The 18,589-nt window shown below is 36.7% G+C and overlaps 1 protein-coding gene across 4 annotated transcripts in view; it reads right to left on the minus strand.

The window, feature by feature from the left end:
• Window positions 1-1,209: 1,209 nt before the first annotated feature.
• The window catches only part of SINHCAF (SIN3-HDAC complex associated factor), a 31,559-nt gene continuing 14,179 nt past the window's right edge, over window positions 1,210-18,589 (minus strand). For all 4 annotated transcript variants that reach the window (XM_045463537.1, XM_045463540.1, XM_045463538.1 and 1 more), the window contains exons 2-6: window positions 16,022-16,169; window positions 14,646-14,745; window positions 12,598-12,724; window positions 5,755-5,905; window positions 1,210-2,500 (exon numbers count right to left, since the gene is read on the minus strand). In XM_045463537.1, the coding sequence (XP_045319493.1) occupies window positions 2,341-2,500; window positions 5,755-5,905; window positions 12,598-12,724; window positions 14,646-14,745; window positions 16,022-16,149 (666 nt within the window). In that variant the 5' untranslated portion in view covers window positions 16,150-16,169 and the 3' untranslated portion in view covers window positions 1,210-2,340. The remainder of the gene's footprint in view (window positions 2,501-5,754; window positions 5,906-12,597; window positions 12,725-14,645; window positions 14,746-16,021; window positions 16,170-18,589) is intronic.

The raw sequence follows: 18,589 nt of genomic DNA on the forward strand, positions 1-18,589 counted from the left end.
CTCTTGGTAGGGGCGCCTGGGTGGCGCAGTCGGTTAAGCGTCCGACTTCAGCCAGGTCACGATCTCGCGGTCCGTGAGTTCGAGCCCCGCGTCAGGCTCTGGGCTGGTGGCTCATGATGGCTCAGAGCCTGGAGCCTGTTTCCGATTCTGTGTCTCCCTCTCTCTCTGCCCCTCCCCCGTTCATGCTCTGTCTCTCTCTGTCCCAAAAATAAATAAACGTTGAAAAAAAAAAAATTTTTTTTAAATAAATAAATAAATAAATAAAGTATCTCTTGGTAAAGAGGCCTTTTTCTCTCAGGGCTTGTTATAATACGAAAGGGTTAAAACTGCATATCTGTGAAGGTCAAAAACATTCTTACCTAAGAACACCTTTTCAACAAAGCCACAAAACATCTTCTTTTATTTTCTAGTAAGACTAAATTTATTCAACACCCTAGTAAAAGTTTTGATTATAAGTATCCAACAGTATAAAAAGTACAAAACAGATTTGTAGATTTCTAATATATTAATACAAAGTGCATGACTACATACAGTACATCCTACAGGCAAAGAGGTGGAAGGGGAAAAAGAAGGCTGTGGTTGAGGTCTAGTAATAAATAAATAAATACAGAAGTAGAGATGATCCATATTATAGTATATTCTACCACCAATACTGTAGCCAAAATGTACAAAAAAAAAAAAAAAAAAAAAAAAAAACCATTTCAAAACAACAGGAGGAAGATGATAATGGCTGGGACTCTTGTAATTCACCTCAGCGGCTGTGGGAGAGCCAACCCAACTCACGGTGTAATCTGTGCACATGGTGGCTTGTAGTTTTTGCCATAAGGAAGAAATATAAAATTTTAAGTTTAGATTAAGAATTATAAAACTATATGGTGCCCGTAAAAAGTGGCTCACTCCTTACTGTTATTTATACTAATTTTTAAAATCCAGTTTTAAAAATAAGCACTGAGTCATGTTATTATAAGGTAGGCAAATGATCCTCCCTAATTATGAGAAGTCTGAACCGGTGATAGGTTATTCCTGAACGTTTAAAAAACAGGCAATGACAGTACTTTGGTTTGGGTTCAAGTAAAAAGGCTTCAAATGAAGATTTTGGAATCGAAGAGCTCCATGTTCAGGATGCATCATCTAACATCTCAATGTTCACAAAGCCTGACTAAAAGAAGTCAAACCTAAACCAGCCCACTCAGCATTAACACACACCTCTTTTCTTTTAGAATTTTACTTTAATATAGAGTGGAAAAAAAACAAACAAAAAAAAAAACCCCAAACCCTAATAGGTTAAAACCAGTCAAACAACCACTCTACACAGACAAAACCTTCACAAAGGTCAACTGAAGTAATCCAGAGCTAAAACTGAATTGCGCAGATTTTCAATGAAGTCACCAGTCATGTAACACAAACAAAAGTCAATTATTTACACACTAAGCAAGCCCTCTAAGAAATGTGCCCCAAGAAGCATTAACCTTTGTTTTTTTGTGTGTGCCATCCTGAAGACTTGTACATTTTTAAAGATAATTTAACATTTTTAATAGAATGTGATCTCTACCATGCGGTAATGCTTTGGTTCTCTTCATTTAGGATTGCTCATCCTAAAACTTGACATTTCCCCAGAGGAGCTTTGATTCTGCTTTAGAAGTTTCAATATAGATTAAAATCTTTATCAAAAATGAATATGGAGGGAGGTGACAGAGGATGCAACATATACACTCAAGTTACCTCTCTGTATGTTTAGAAACTACTCCTTCAAGGCATTTGCACCAGAGAGCTTAGTCTGTCCTGCTTAATATTCAGTAGTACAGGTTTGAATCATCAGAACCTTGGCAAGACCTTAAATTATTAACAACTACCTCTTGGGGCAAGTCCACGTTACTGAGTTATGACAAATTTATTATCATGAAGGAAAACAAGTATAGCCAGCCATCTTAAAAATGCCCCAACCACTGCTTCTCAATATAGAAAGACTAAAACTACATACGTTTATCATACAACAAATCCCATCTCTGTCCCCTGAAATTCCCCTAGATTCATTCATTAGAAGGGGATTAAAAAAAAAAAAAAAAAAGACTTAAAGAGCACTTTACAGCAGCATTCAGCTTTCCTATGAAATACTCAGCATCTTAAATATTATGTACACTTTTTTTCTTTTAGTAAGCTAGACACTGGCTTCAGAGTTTGTGGAACTGGAGGAGAAATAACAACCCATTCAAAACTATTCTAGAAAGTGTCTTTTGGCAGAATAGCAGGTATCCAAGTTAAAAATAGGAGGGTTTTGTTGATTTGTTTTCTTTCCAAAATTTAAATCGTTTTTTTGTTCCCCTTCTACCTAAACCTCAGTCACCACTCCTGAGTGGAGATGGGCAGAGGCTCTGGCCCCTGCTCCTCCGGCTTCTCAGCAGCTGCTTTCTTATTGCTGCAGCAAGGCTTGAATAGATGTGTGTCAATGAGAACTTCTCCAAAACGGCCTTTATAGATAATCCCACAACATATTTTCTGTCTAAAAGAAAAAAATGGGAGAGGAATAGATTAATAAGGTAGAAAACTAGCAATACAAGGAAACAAAAAAAAAGAAAAAATCTACATAATTATAACTAGTACAACATGATCAAAAGGTTCTACTTTTACAGTCTTACCACATTCCAACTGAAAGGCTCCTAGAGAGACCCCAATTAACTGGGTAATGGGAATTACCCAGGTCCCTTAAATTCCACACTGGAACCTTATCAAAGATTAAGGTGTGGGGATCATTCTGAGACAGCAGTTTCAGAGGCTGCTCCTGAAGTTGTAAACTGTTTCAAATATACAAATAGGCATTAAAAATGACTACCAAACACCCACGGATCACATACTCTAAGGGAATAATCATTTCCTGTGAAGTCCCCCTGTATGTTTCTCTCCAGTCCCATCCTGCCCAATCTCATTCACTCCAACTTCAATTTAAGCCTATCAGTGCCTTTTTTCTTTACACTTCACAGTTTTAAAACAAGTCTACATCTCTTCATATATTGCTCAACTATCTCCTATTTAAAAGAAACACATGTATGGAATCATACTCTACTGCTGCAATTTTCTCAACATTAATTGAGGTTCAAACCCATTGTCAAAGTTTTATTTCGTTTTGTGTATAGTATTCCACCATGTGAATTTATTCACACTCCTTTTGATGGGACTTTTGCTACCATAAATATGCTGTACACATCAATGTGCGTCTAACATTTTTTTCTTCTAGGTTATGTGGCTGGTATATAGGAATTGAAACATGTTCATGTTTCTTCGAAAATGCCAATTATTTATTAATACAGTTCCCTTCTATCCCTATTTACTAAAGGTTTTATTTTAAACCTTGAAGGAACATTCAAATATATCAAACATCTTCAAAGAACTGCTAAGATGACAGGCATTTTTTTCCTTCCTTTACAAACTGTCAGTGTGGCAAATTCTATCAGTTGACTTTTAATGTTTAGAGCAATCTTACACCCCTAGAATAAATCCAATCTGGTCATGATATACTCTTTTGGTATCAAAGTTATATATATTAGCCTCATAGAATGCTTAGGGCCTATGCCCTCTTTTATTCATAATCTGAAAACATTATGCAAGATCAGAATCATGTGTTTCTGATTGTTCGGGAGAACGTGCCTAAGATGAGCCTGGGATTTTTGGAGAGAAGACTTTGGCCACTGAATCAACTTCTCTATTGTAACACTATACAGGTTTTCTATTTTGTCTTGAGACAGTTTTGGAAAACTGTCTTCTTCTACTAATGTATCCACTTCATCTCTATGTTCAAATTTACTAGCATACAGTTGTTTTAATGTCCTACTGTCTTTTACATTTGTCTTAATTATAGATAAATCTCCCTGTTTTGTCTAAGGTGCTTATGAATATGATCTCTTTTTATCTGCTTCATCTCTACTAATTTTTTTGGTCAGGTCTTTTTCAAGATCCAACTCTTAGCTTTACAGATCCTGTTCATTGCTTACCAGTTTTCTACTCCATTTATTTCTACTTGTATCTTTAGGACTTCATTGCTTTTATTTTTCCTTGTATTGGGCTTCATTATCTTTAAACTGAATGCTTATCATTTCACAAATTTTTAGTTTTTTCTTTTCTAAGCATTGAAAGCATTAATTTTTCCTCCAATTCTTTTTAATTTCATACCATGTTTTGATTTGTGGTATTTTTCAGTTATTTTTTTAGTTATAAAGATTTTCTAATTTTTATTCTACTGTCTTCTTGGACCCATGGTTTCTATTTTCATTTTGTTTTGCTAGGTATATTTTTTTTTTTTTTAATTTTTTTTTTTCAACGTTTATTTATTTTGGGGACAGAGAGAGACAGAGCATGAACGGGGGAGGGGCAGAGAGAGAGGGAGACACAGAATCGGAAACAGGCTCCAGGCTCCGAGCCATCAGCCCAGAGCCCGACGCGGGGCTCGAACTCACGGACCGCGAGATCGTGACCTGGCTGAAGTCGGACGCTTAGCCGACTGCGCCACCCAGGCGCCCCTTGCTAGGTATATTTTTAAGCATATTTTTACATTTTCTGCCCTTCCTTCTGGACTCTGGAGGTATTCACTTTTTTTATTTAATTCTATGAGTGGGGACACAGTTACTCAAGTCCCAAAGTTATTCAACATATTTATATTTAACAAGGCAAAGGATGTTAGGATACCTTAACTCCTATCCCTTTTATTCCCTTGATTTATATGCTACTGTTTCGTAACTCTGTTTTTACCCCCACAACTATTATTATTTTAAGCAATTTGTTTAAATTTACCTAAATATTTGCTACTTTATCTATCCTTCTCAGAATTTTAATCTAGGATCTCTTTTTCTGCCTGTAGAACTTTGTTATTTAGGATCAGTCTGATGACAAATTCTCAACCTTTTTCCTAGTCAAAGTCTTATGCCCTTGTTCATAAAAGGTAAGTTTGTTTAAGTAATCTCTACACCCAATGTGGGGATCAAACTCCATACCTCAAGAGTCACATGCTCTTCCCACGAGCCAGCCAAGCACACCCCCCCAAAGGATATTTTTGCTACACATATATATATAATTCTAGGTTGAGAGTTACTACCTCTTGGCCCACTGAAGATATTAATCTATTATTTTTTCGCTTCCTTTGTCCATACTGAGAACTCAGCTTTTAGTGCTGTTCCTTTGAAAATAGTCTTTATTTTCTCACTGTTAAAGAACTATTTTGTCTTTCATGTTCCATAGTTTCATATAATCATCTGTGCGTGAATTCTATCATAAAATAAATGCTTACTATCTCACTTTTAATTTGTTAGTCTTCTCGAATCTGTGAAATAGAAAATAAAATCCTTAGCTGCTTTTCTCTTTCCAAATCTACTACCTCTTTTCGACTTTGGGGTTCCACATTTACTTAGCATTTGGTCTGGTCTCTGATTATTCCTTACTAATTTGCTCACTTACCAATGCTACTTTTAAAGACTTAAAAATATGTATTTCTAGCTTTTACTTTTTTCAGTGAGAGTTGGTCAGAAAGAATACCCAGTCTACTCCATTACAGGAAACATACATTCCCTAACATGATTTTTATTTTAAATCAATTTTAATAGGAAAAGCACATAAATCACAGCTCTCGGCTCAATTCTTGCTTATCCACCTCCAACCATGTGTGCTACCAGCTATATGCCAAATGCCATTTAACTGCTAAGGAAGTGGGAAACCATCGCCTGTAATTAAGAAGGTTTGCTGGTTAGAGAGATATTTTGTTGCTTTTACCTTTTCCAGTACGTGAGATCTAAAAAGGAAAAAACTGGCGTTCTGTTAGAGCCAGAAGCCATCTCTGTATCTGAGCCATCATCTGACTGGTTACTATAACAAGGAGACTGAGCTGGGGAGGCACTTGAGGTGGTACTGTGAGCATCAGAATCTGCAATAAAGAGGGAAAAAAATTATAATTTAATTTCATTATATGTAACTAAGGCTCAGCATAAAAAACTGTGAGTTAGTAGAAAGAAAAAAAGGATTTATTTTCTATTCACTACTGATATTTGAAGATATTTATACAAGTGTTTGTAAAAAGAAAATGAGGCCGTAAGCTTCCAGGAAGATAGGAGTAGACATACCTTTCCCCATTCCTCCTGCTAATAAATAAGTACAACTAAAAACCCAGGATATTGCATATAAAACAAACCTAATGACTCTGAAAGTTGGCAACAGCTAGAGAGAGAGCTCGACCTAAGGAAGGACATGGTGGTGCGTTCTCTAGTTTTTATGGGTTTTCTTTTTTGCCTCATAAATCCAGTCTTCGAGCTAGAGAAGCCAGCAGCACAGAAATACCGATGGGTATAGACAAAAAAAAAAAAAAAAGAAAGAAAAAAAACCCAACAAAACCCTGCCCTCTAGTCAAAGGGGCAGAAAAGTGGCAGCCTAAGCAAGACAGGAAACTTTTATCAGAGTAATAATTTTATCAGAGTAATAATCACTCTACTCCAGCCAAACACCACAGAAAACAGAGGCCGCAATCCCACCCACTCCAGCAGAGGCCAAGTGGGGAGCCTAAGATTTCCATCCTCATAAGACTGTTACAAAGCACCAACACATCCACCAGGGTGTCAGAGGAAGCCTGTTGAGAAGTCAGGACTTTAGCCATGGCCCACCACAAATGAGTATCCCCACCATGTAGGAACTTCAACTCCCACCCCCATACCACAGCAATGAGGAGCTCCTCCCACCTCAGGTGTCAATGAAGGTTAACTGGGGAACCTTTTAACACCACCACACAGTGACAAAGTGATGCCTCTGTCTCATTGCCCCTGATAAAAGGGTGTCCAAAAAAAGACAGTAAAACCAAAGTTTTAAAGAAGATCCATAACATAATTTTTAAAAATCCAAGTTTCAATTAAAAAAAAAAAGTCCCTCAAATCTAGAACCAAAATCTCAAACTGAGTGAAAAGGGAAGTAGATGTTAACACCAAGAGGACAGAGATGTTAGAATGATCTAACAAAGATTTTAACATAATCATGACAAAAATGCTTCAGTGAGCCATTATGAACATGCCTGAAACAAAAATATTATCAGCGAATAGGTCTCAATGTATTTTTTTTTTAATATTTATTTACTTTTGAGAGAGAGAGAGAGCGAGCGAGCACGGGAGAGGGCAGAGAGAGAGGGAGACATAGAATCTCCAGGCTCTGACCTGTCAGCACAGAGCCCAACACAGGGCTCGAACTCACGGACCGCGAGATCATGACCTGAGCTCAAGTCAGACGCTTAACCAACCGAGCCACCCAGGCCCCCCAAACACGTCTCAATTTAAAAAAATAAATAAAAGTTATAAAGAAGAACCAAGTGGAACTGAAATTTGAGCTGCGAAAAAAAAAAAAGAAAGAAAGAAATGCAATAAAAAGCTCAGTGGATGGAGCTCAACAGCAGAATGGAGGGGACAGAGGAAACAATCAATGAACTGGAAGAAAGAACAACAGAAATTACCCAACCTGAACAACACAGAGAAAACAAATGAATAGAGCCTTAGAGACCTCTGGGACTATGACAAAAAAATCTACATTCGTGTCATTGCAGTCCTGGAATAAGAAAGAGGGCGGAGGTGAAAATATACTCAAGGAAATATAATGGCCGAAAACTTGCCAAATTTGGCAAGAGACAAACCTATAGAGAGATTCAAGAAGCTGAGCAAACCCCAAACAGGATATACTCAAAGAAATCAATGCCAAGACACATTGATAATTAAATTTCTGAAAACTAAAGATAAAGGAAAAAATCTTAAAAGCAACCAAAAACAACACCCTACAGATAAAGGGAAAACAACAGATCCTGATTTAATAAGGAATAAAGGCAATTCTTCAGATACAAGCTAAACATTAAACATGATTTAGTACTTTTGCCCTTAGAAGACTCCATATAAATTTACTAGCCAGAAAATGAGTCTTTTGGTGGATGGTCACCATGCTCTAAGGCTATCAAACTGCTATTCTACAGTGACAGCAGTATCACAAATAGGGGTTGAGATTACCACACACACACACACACACACACACACACACACACACACACACACACCACACCCGCCCCCAGGATAGGTGGATAGAGCAACCCTCCAATTCAAAGAAGCAATTAAGTATTTATGAAGTACTTATCTACTAGACCTCAAACCCCATGTCATACTCTACATGGGAAGAAATAGACCAAAGAAAACCTACGAATAGACCGTAGAATGCTTTGTATTAACAAAATTTTACATATAAAATCCTCAAGAATAGCAGGCTTTAAAGAAATAAGTCTATTGGAATGTTTAAAAGGCTTCCCAAACAATTAGCAGCAGCAGCAGTCAGCTCTATGCTGGAGAAGAAAACTCACTATCCAAGGAAGTGCTTAATAGCTATGGAACATTTGAAGCAGCAGTTATTAGATCATTTTCTACCTATAAAAATGGCCGTTTCTTATGGTTTAATCTAACACTTGAGACACTAGAATACAACTATATAAAAAGCAGTTAGGAAGAAAACTCTTCTGGAATGCAGGCCTGGAAATTCTTCAAAGAATTTTTAGATTTTAAAAATTGTGGGATTTGAAAAGGCACAAAAGAGTAATTAGCTAAGCATGGGGTAGTGGAAGCAGAACACACTATGCACAGGAAGGGAATGGACTCAGCCCAAATATTCTTTGCCTAAAATAGGACCTCCAAAGACTCACTAGGGATTTTCAGCTTTATTCCATAGCAACAAGAATTCATTGTAGATTTTAGGAAGAATGACAAAAAGAAGAAACTAACATTTATACAGGAATTTGTTTTGTTTTACAAAATCTTTTTAGTTGATTATCCCCTTTTCTCGGATAAGAAAATTATGGTTCTATGTTAAGTTAAATTTCATGAACGGTAACTCAAATCCTGATCTTCAAGCTCTAGGTCTAATGCCTTTGCAGTACACCACCCAAAGGAAAGAATATCTCAGGAAAAAAGTCAGGTAAATGCAGGATGCAGGGAAGCAAATATATAACAAGAGACAGGGACACCATTTAGTGGGTGATGTATATAAAAATTGAAGTATATCAAAACTGTTGTGTTGCACACAGGTGCTAGCAATTCACAATGCACATGGGAAAACCCAGTTTCAACCTAAGCCTCCAAAGCCCACACACCTTTTTCAAAGGGATCTATCTTCAGTCTCCAATCCCTCCTTCCACAACACAGCTTTATAATAAAAATCTAAAATTACACTGGACATATTCCCTTAGGTAAGGTGAAATTTAGTTAGGTTTCACTTTTCCCATAATTAAAGGGAGGAGCTAAGAACATACATATGAATAATCAATTCCTCTAACCTTCAAGTGGTAGAAGAAAATTACTATTTCTCAAATGTTCATTAAAACACTTAGTGAGATGGAGGGTTGGCTCAGTCTTTTTCTTTTCCCCTGGTGATAGCTGGTTAAGAAAGGAACATGTATAAACAATCCAGTTACAAAATGGGTAGAGGATGTTAATAGACATTTATCCAAAAAAGATAAAAAAGGACAAGAAATAAGTGTTGGCAAGGATGTGGAGAAAAAGGAACCCTCATGCATTGTTGGTAGGAATGCAAACTGGTGCAACTACTGTTGAAAACAGTATGGAGGTTCCTCAAAAAACTAAAAATAGAACTACCCTACAACCCAGCAATTGCACTGCTAGGTATTTATCCAAGGGATACAGGTGCGCTGTTTCGAAGGGGCACATGCCCCCCACTGTTTATATCAGCACTATCAACAATATCCAAAGTATGGAAAGATCCCAAATGTCCATTAATGGATGAATGGATAAAGAAGATGTGGTATATATACATAAAATGGAGTATTACTCGGCAATCAAAAAGAATGAAATCTTGGGGCGCCTGGGTGGCGCAGTCGGTTAAGCGTCCGACTTCAGCCAGGTCACGATCTCGCGGTCTGTGAGTTCGAGCCCCGCGTCGGGCTCTGGGCTGATGGCTCGGAGCCTGGAGCCTGTTTCCGATTCTGTGTCTCCCTCTCTCTCTGCCCCTCCCCCGTTCATGCTCTGTCTCTCTCTGTCCCAAAAATAAATAAACGTTGAAAAAAAAAATTTAAAAAAAAAAAGAATGAAATCTTGCCATTTGCAACTACGTGGATGGAACTAGAGGGTATTATGCTAAGTAAAATTAGAGAAAGACAAGTATCATATGACTTCACTCATATGAGGACTTTAAGAGACAAAACAGATGAACATAAGGGAAGGGAAACAAAAATAATATAAAAACAGGGAGGGGGACAAACAGAAGAGACTTATAAATATGGAAAACAAACTAGAGGGGGTGTGGGAGGAAGGATGGGCTAAATGGGTAAGGAGCACTAAGGAATCTACTCCTGAAATCATTGTTGCACTATATGCTAACAAATTTGGATGTAAATTTTAAAAAATAAAATAAATAAATAAATTTCAAAAAAAAAAATTAAAACTAGAATGATTATTTGATCATATTATTACCCTAATTTTTTGATAAGATATATGCAACCGTGTTTACTGCTGTGTTACTTACAATAGCCAAGATATGGAAGCAACCCAAATGTCCATCTATATAGATGAATGGATAAAGATGTGGGGGTGGGGAGTGTCTGCAATGGAATACTACACAGCCATTTAAAAAGGAGATTCAAAAAGAAAAAGGTTTCCAATGAAGTAGATGGAGCTAGAGAGGATTATGCCTAATGAATAAGTCAGAGAAAGACAAATACCATGTAATTTCACTCATGTGGAATTTAAGAAACAAAACATGAACATAGGGAAAATAAAAAGACTCAACTATAGAGAACAAACTGAGGGTTAATGGAGGACACTTGTTGTGATGAGCAGCGGGTACTGTACGTAAGTGATCAATCACTGAATTCTCCACCTGAAACTATTATTACACTGTTAACTGGAATGTAAAGAAAAACTTGAAAAAAACTTTTAAAGAACATGTATAGTTAAAATACATACCTATTTCATATCACCTAAATATTTTACTATAAAGTATTGAAATATTTTAGTCGAAGATTAAATATATCATCAGAATAACTATGGACTGGTAACACCTACTTAAAAGAGCAGAAAGTTAGCAGATGATCTGCAAAGGCTTCAGAGTCATGGGCACTGGTTATATACTACCTCAAGGAGCAGGGTGGTGTTGCAGAAAGAGCAAACAGCTTTGAAGCTAGACAAACCTGAGGTCAAACTCATCTCTATCATCTTTACTAAGTAACCTGGCTCAAGGTTAAATCACCACTCTACTTCCTATCCTAATCTCTAAAACAAATTACTGAGATAACTATGTATGTAAAATGCTTGGTACATCTACCAAAATGTCCCAAGAGATGACAGTTTTCCTTTCCTCACTCTACCTTATCAGTGTATTTAACTCTCTTTTACCATTTTTCTAAAACAAGCATTGATGATATTTTGTCTAACAGCGTCCTACAAATTGTTTTTATAATCCTGAAAACTCTCTGACCAGTCCACAACCTCATCTACAGTTTTGAAAAAGCTCTGAAAACAGAGTCTATTCCTAACCCATTTGGCCACAAAATCTGGCCTGACATGAACTATAACATTAGGGTAGCCAAACCTGACTAGCCCATGCAAGTTTTATTTATTCCACCTTTGTGAATATGACTACATTTCTACGGCAGAAATACTAATGTGTTTGATTTCAGTTGTTTTGCCTCAGAAACCCTCCCCTCATTGTGTTACATATAACAAACAACATTATATGCACTGCAATTCCTTTTCAAAAGCTGAAATCTAAATTCCGAAATACAGAAGTACCACTACAGGTGCTCTCCCCCTCAACAACTTCCTTTAAGAGTAGATGAACCTGATATTAATTTATCATTCCTTTCCCATTCCATCACTCCACACAACACACACTGTCCCAGAAACCTGAAAGTCCTGAGGCTAGCTTTACCGCAATATGTAAGTTATGATTTCTAAAGTTACTTTCCAGAAAACCTGGGCTTTAGTCTCAGACTGTCCACTAATATTATTTACATACTTTCTGCACATCTCCAGACCTCTATTTCCTTATGTATAAAAATCAAGTAAACAAGCTTGAAAAATTCATCTTCTAGAACTTAACATGTCAATAAACTGATCAGAGTGGTCAGAGCGATCTCCATACAATCTGAAGAAGTGGTCAGCTAGTCAAATTACTTTTATGTCATCAGGACTAAAGATAGAGTTTCAAGGGGCACCTGGGTGGCTCAGTCAGTTAAGCACCCAGCTTAGCTCAGGTCATGATCTCTCAGTTGGTGGGTTTGAGCCTCATGTTGGGCTCTGTGCTGACAGCTCAGAGCCTGGAGCCTCCTTCAAATTCTGTGTCCCCCTCTCTCTGCCCCTCTCCTCCCCTTCATGCTCTCTCAAAAATAAACATTAAAAATAAAACAAAACAAAATAAACATTAAAAAATTTAAAAGATTTCATAGAAATATCTCTACCACGTTGACAATGCCTTGCAACACTTTAAAGAAAATAACTTTAAAAATCTATACATACCATATGCCACCCCCAGGTAAAAATAAAAACCAAACAACTATTCTTAACTACTCTTGTTTCAGTATCAAAACCTCAAACTTACTGTGACGTTTGAATTCCTTCTGTAGTTTACTGATCTGGTTGCTTTTTATCCTGTTTCCAGATAAAGTTTTCACTTTCTTTGGTTTCAATGTTGTCTTCAGACTGGGTCCTGCCCTTGCATCTACCACCTGGAAGAAAATACTGAATATTTAATACCACTTAAAAAATGACACCTCTTGTATTCCTTTAGTTCAGACAAATGCCTATTTGAAGGAGCCTAAACTGAGAAGCAGTTTTCTACTTAAGAGTGTTTGAAAGCCCATGTGCACTTTTAATCATCACATGGTATTAAAGAATAATTTATCTCGTGGGGTTTTTTTCTTCAAAGCAGGCAATAGTAACAATATACTGTACAAAAAATTTAAATAGATTTATATATGGTAAGAATGACCCAAAAGGTTAAAGAAAATCAAGACTTACAACAACTAACATTTCTATCAGACAGTGTTTAAGTCTGCAAAAAGCTTTCATACTTTTTTTTTTTTTTTTTTTTAAATAGAGAGTAGACACACGCTCCCAGGAGGGGCAGAGACAGAATCCCAAGCAGGCTCTACGCTGTCACACTGTCAGTGCTATGCCAGAGGCAGGGCTTGAACCCACAAATGGTGAGATCATGACCTGAGCCAAAACCAGGAGTCAGATGCTTAACCAACTAAGCCACCCAGGCTCCCCTTTCATACACTGTTGAGTTTACTTTCACTACAAAGCAGTAAGGGGACTATTTGTTAACTCCAATTTAGGGTGAAAGAAAACAAGAAATTATCTTTTGCCTTATTTCACTAAACTAGTAAGTGGGCAAGAATGGGTAGAGAGGGATACAAGACTCAAATTAACGTCTTCACAACTATGCTTTATGTTCTTTTCACCATACACTTTAATCCCTAAGGTCATTTACATGATGGCAATGGCATGTTCTCCCATAGTCTATCATGGCCATTGGTCTAGAACTACATGGTACTATTTCTTACAAATTTATTCACATTTACTATTTGCAGATTTGTACCCTTAAAAAGGTTGTCATCACCTTCAAAATCACAATTTTCAACTTCTCCAGACAAACTATTAAAGAAAATTCTCTTTTTTATAAATTAACAGACCGACAAAAACCTATCAAAATAATGTAACGCAGTAACCAAAGGAAAATGTAAGGCTAATACTAGTGTTAGGGGGAAAAAAGATAAAGAATAAATGCATGCTGGCTTAAAAACAAGTATTTTGTATAAATGCCATAAATGTTTTAAAAGCTAGCATAAGACTTAACAGTGCTGTTCTGATCACTGAAAACCAATGACAAAGGGCAAACAGAATACACATTTACATGCCACTACAAATCTCAACTAGATTTAAATATACAGAGTAAGAATAGCTTCCACATAACTGATCACTATGTGTTATATTTTATATATAAATCTCATTCAGTTCTCACAACAGCTCTGTGGGATAGCTACTATGTTTCCATTTTATAAGTAAATGGAACTTGCCCAAAATTCACAACTAGTAAGGCAGGATTCAAATCCAGTTCTGGTGCTAAACCCTATGTGCTCATTATACTACCTCCAGGAATTAGGATAAATGTTCCCCTGAGATGAAAAAAGGATCCATGTCTAATTAACCTTAGGAAATACATGAAATGTACACTGTGAATCTCTAAAATGGGGATACTGGATACAGCCTTAGGGAAATGATACACTACTCAAAATTTTGCTTCTAAACATGCCAAAATGTTAAGTAATTATATCTGAGCAGCAACTTGTGTTTTTCTTTATTCTTTTCACTTTTCCATCTGAGGAACGTACTACTTCCTAAATTGGGAGAAAACTAATGTTACTTTAAATGTAATAGAAGTTATCTGGGCACTCAGGTGGCTCAGTCAGTTAAGCACCCAAATCTTGATTTCAGTTTAAGTCATGATCTCATGGTTCATGGGATTGAACACTGTGTCTGTTAGTGCAGAGCCTGCTTAGGATTCACTCTCTCCCTCTCTCTCTCTCTCTCAAAACAAATAAATGTAATAGAGGTATAAGTGAGAAAGACAAAAGATGAACTAACATGATTCCAGTTTTTTTTTGATCCTGCCGGCAATTTCTTCCATCTTTTCACAAGCAGGACACAGGCATTACAGATGTCTCCTGAACGAGTCTCATGCAACCTAGTAAGAAAACAATCAAACTTTTATTAGACTCATTTATATTTAAGAATTCATGCAAGTGTATTTCTTTTGGAAAAAAAATCCACTTACAGTTGATAGATGCTATTGCTAATTGTCCTGGATGACACAGTTACATAGTTTCTATAGTACATTTTAGAAATATAATTAACTCCTAGATCCAATGAACCAATTCTATGTACTGCAATTTGGTCATTTTAAAATAAAATAATAATAAAATTTAAGACCTAGAGGAGATCCTGGTCACTATGGTTTAAAACAAGTTTGTCCACTTAATCTTTTTTGAAGTGTGTAGATATTTCCATAAGCAACAAAACGCCACTCTTTACATAAAATAATGTGTCATGATATTCTGGTTTTACAACACACAAAATCCAAGAGGCACTGTAATTTTTAAAAAATGATTATATCTGCATAAGGGGAAGAAATCTGTAACACTAGTCAACCAAGCTCTTTATAAATTATATCTTTGAAGAACTTTCATTACTACACTTTTCCTGTATTATAAATACATACAGAAAAATTCTGGTAACTTTTATCATGTATACCATTGGAAATGAAGACATTAAGTGACAAATGTAATTTAAAAAGGCAAAGTTGGCAGAAACTCTTTTTGACAACCTTCAAAATAAGCACAAAATCCAGGATTAACAATAAGTAATCAACAAGTATTTTGATAAGAGAAACAAAGTGGTAAAAATAACTTCTAACATGGGAAATGGTTCAACATGAACTATTCTATTTTATCCAAGTATTTGTTGGAAAGTAAATTCCACTTTACTAAGCAGGTTTATTGTCAAAAGATAAATAAAGAACAAAATTATAAAATGAAATGTACCCTGACAGATCTCAGGGCAGAACATTAAGTCTTATTAGCATCCTCAGCAGGATGGGTTAAAATACATTTCCATAATTTAGAAAAACAATGCAAAGAACAGAAAACTACCAGAGGACAACTAGTATAAGAGAGAATAAGAGTAATTTCTTAAAAGTCTTTTATATCTTGATGTTAAAAACAAAAGAGTTTGATTAGAACTACAAGGGGCTTCACAATTTGTAGTTCCTTATAATCTGGAAAAGGGTAGGCTGTCAGTATTGATTTGTTTTAAAAGCAAGAACCTTAAAATAGCCTAGATGAGAATGTAAGTGATTTTAATTTATTAGCACATTGCTCCAACTGCCTGCCTCGCCTGGAAGGATTTCCGTAAGCTATGATCTTTTTCACTCTAAGAATGGTAAAAACATCAGATGATCTTACCCAAAACAGCTCTGGAAGTCCTTTTCATAGCGTTTACTGTCAGTGAATCGAGAACTGGAGGACTTAGCTCTGCAAATACAGCAGCCCTCTATACTTCGGTACATCTTTGGCTTGTGAAAACCAAACATCTTTTCTTCTGGGCAATAGTCTGTAAAGCCAGGGGAATTGACACAGCTTTATGAGGGCTATAACAAGAAACCATTAAAAGAGAGTTGTCTGCTCCACCCCAACCCTGGCAACTTGATATTACATGACCAAGCCAGACAGAAGGGCTGTGGGGAAGTCCTCCTGGATCTCCCTCCATTCTTGGCACTACCCTGGCAAGTGTATAAAACACAAAAAATAACTCAGTTTTTTAACAAGGTCGGTCTCTATCACACCTCCTTCTACCCTCCTGGCCACACTCATTCTAAAACTGAGAGGAGGGAGGCATTTTTAAAAATCAACTTTTTAAGCAAAAAATGTAACAAAGTCTCCCCACTATAAAATGATGGAATCATGCACAACAAAGGGCACATCCTAAAATGTAAAGTAAGGCACCCCCTTTCTATTCTGCACCTTTACACTGAAGTGATTCCCAGCTGGGGAAGTTTTGAACATTTACCATGACCACTATTTGACATTAAGCACACAAGTAGCTCAATAGTCATCAACCCATAATACCTTGCCCTATGGGAAGTTTAGAGGGGATTTCTTCTGTGATAAAGAGAGGTTCTAAACTGGCAAGTTGACTGAAAGGAGGATATAAAATTCACAAAAATCCAAAGTCAGGATTTAAGAATAATAATTTTATAAAATCATTAAAACGGATTAAAAACGAGCTCATATTTCCTGACCATTGGTCTGTTCAGTTGTTACAAAGGTTTTTAGAGCTCTTCTATGAAGTCCTGTGCCTGAGCAGTGAGAGGCAGATATCCAAGAAATGTAGGGTGAGATAAACTATTGATTCTCATGATCAAAAAAAAAAAAAAAAAAAAATCTCAACATCATGCAAGGAAGGAAGAAACAGTCCTAGAGCTAGACGTATAAAAAAAATGTATTTGGCAGTAAATACACGCCTTAGAAGAAATTTAGAATATCCAAACTGGGGGTACTTTGGTGGCTCAGTCGGTTAAGCATCCGACTTCGGCTCAGGTCATGACCTCATGGTTCATGAGTTGGAGCGAGTCTCACATGGGCTCCCTATTGTCAGTGCAGAGCCCGCTCTGGATCCTCTGTCCCTGGCCCCTCTTTTTCTGCCCCTCCTCCACTCTCTCTCTCAAAAATAAATTAAAAATATTAAGAAAAAAATCCAAACCAAGGGCCATTTTCACCAGAACATCTGGACTAAGAGAGGGAATAAAAAGGCAATGAATATACAAACTAAACCCCAACGGACAAGTGTATGTAAGGATCCAACTAAAAATCATCATAAAAGCATCACATACAGCATCAATAAGTTCTAATACCAATTAGATTGGTGCTTATAGTGTTAGGAGTTATAACCACAGAACACTATCCTTTTAAAGTTCTTTTAGAAATACACTGAAATACAGGAGTAAGACAAAAACTTTAGTACTTTGGGGGCGCCTGGGTGGCGCAGTCGGTTAAGCGTCCGACTTCAGCCAGGTCACGATTCCGACTTCAGCCAGGTCACGATCTCGCAGTCCGTGAGTTCGAGCCCCGCGTCAGGCTCTGGGCTGATGGCTCAGAGCCTGGAGCCTGTTTCCGATTCTGTGTCTCCCTCTCTCTCTGCCCCTCCCCCGTTCATGCTCTGTCTCTCTCTGTCCCAAAAATAAATAAATGTTGAAAAAAAAATTAAAAAAAAAATATAAAAAAAACTTTAGTACTTTGGATGATCTCTCGTCTGATCCCATTTCACCTCAGTTCTGGTTAGTATACCAGAGCAAGTACTTATGAAAGCAATTCAGAGAAATAATGTAATATCCAGGCTGTGTGTATGTATCTCTGAGATGGAGGAATTCTGAAATATGGGCAAGGACTTTTGATTTGTTTTTAAGAAAATATTTTATTAGCAAACAATCAGCTAAACACTGAAGCTTTCATTTTAAACAAGGGCTATTGTTTATCAAATGTTCTTTAATGTTTTTGTTGGTGAGAGAAGCAGGGAAAGAAGGGAGATGGGTGGGGCAGAAGTCCACTGATGCATTTCAAAAATTAAGTTTAAAGTTTCTTCAATTTAAGAATTGTTAAAACAAGAAAATATTCTTAGTTGATTATTTTGTTCAATGGAGTACTTGCGAACTTGATTTTGAGAGAAAAAAAAATAATGAAGACACTCCATAGTAGGAAAAGGTGTGGGGAGGCCTGTGAAATGAAACAGTTTTTGTTTTTGTTTTCAAATAAACCCAAGTGATAAATGAAAATGGTTATGTGTTGCTTTGGAAAAAAGTAATGTCAAATGACACAGGATAATTAATACAAATTAAAAAAAAAAGTGGTAGAAAAGTAGAAGTTATTGCTTCAATTTGTATATTCCCATTTTGAGGCCAAAATGTTCCATAACTCTTTCCAGTCCTCGCACTAATATGGGGGCTCCCCAAACTCCCCTAACATTCTCCATTACCA

The sequence above is a fragment of the Leopardus geoffroyi genome, chromosome B4 (genome assembly GCF_018350155.1).
Source record: "Leopardus geoffroyi isolate Oge1 chromosome B4, O.geoffroyi_Oge1_pat1.0, whole genome shotgun sequence".
NCBI lineage: Eukaryota > Metazoa > Chordata > Mammalia > Carnivora > Felidae > Leopardus > Leopardus geoffroyi.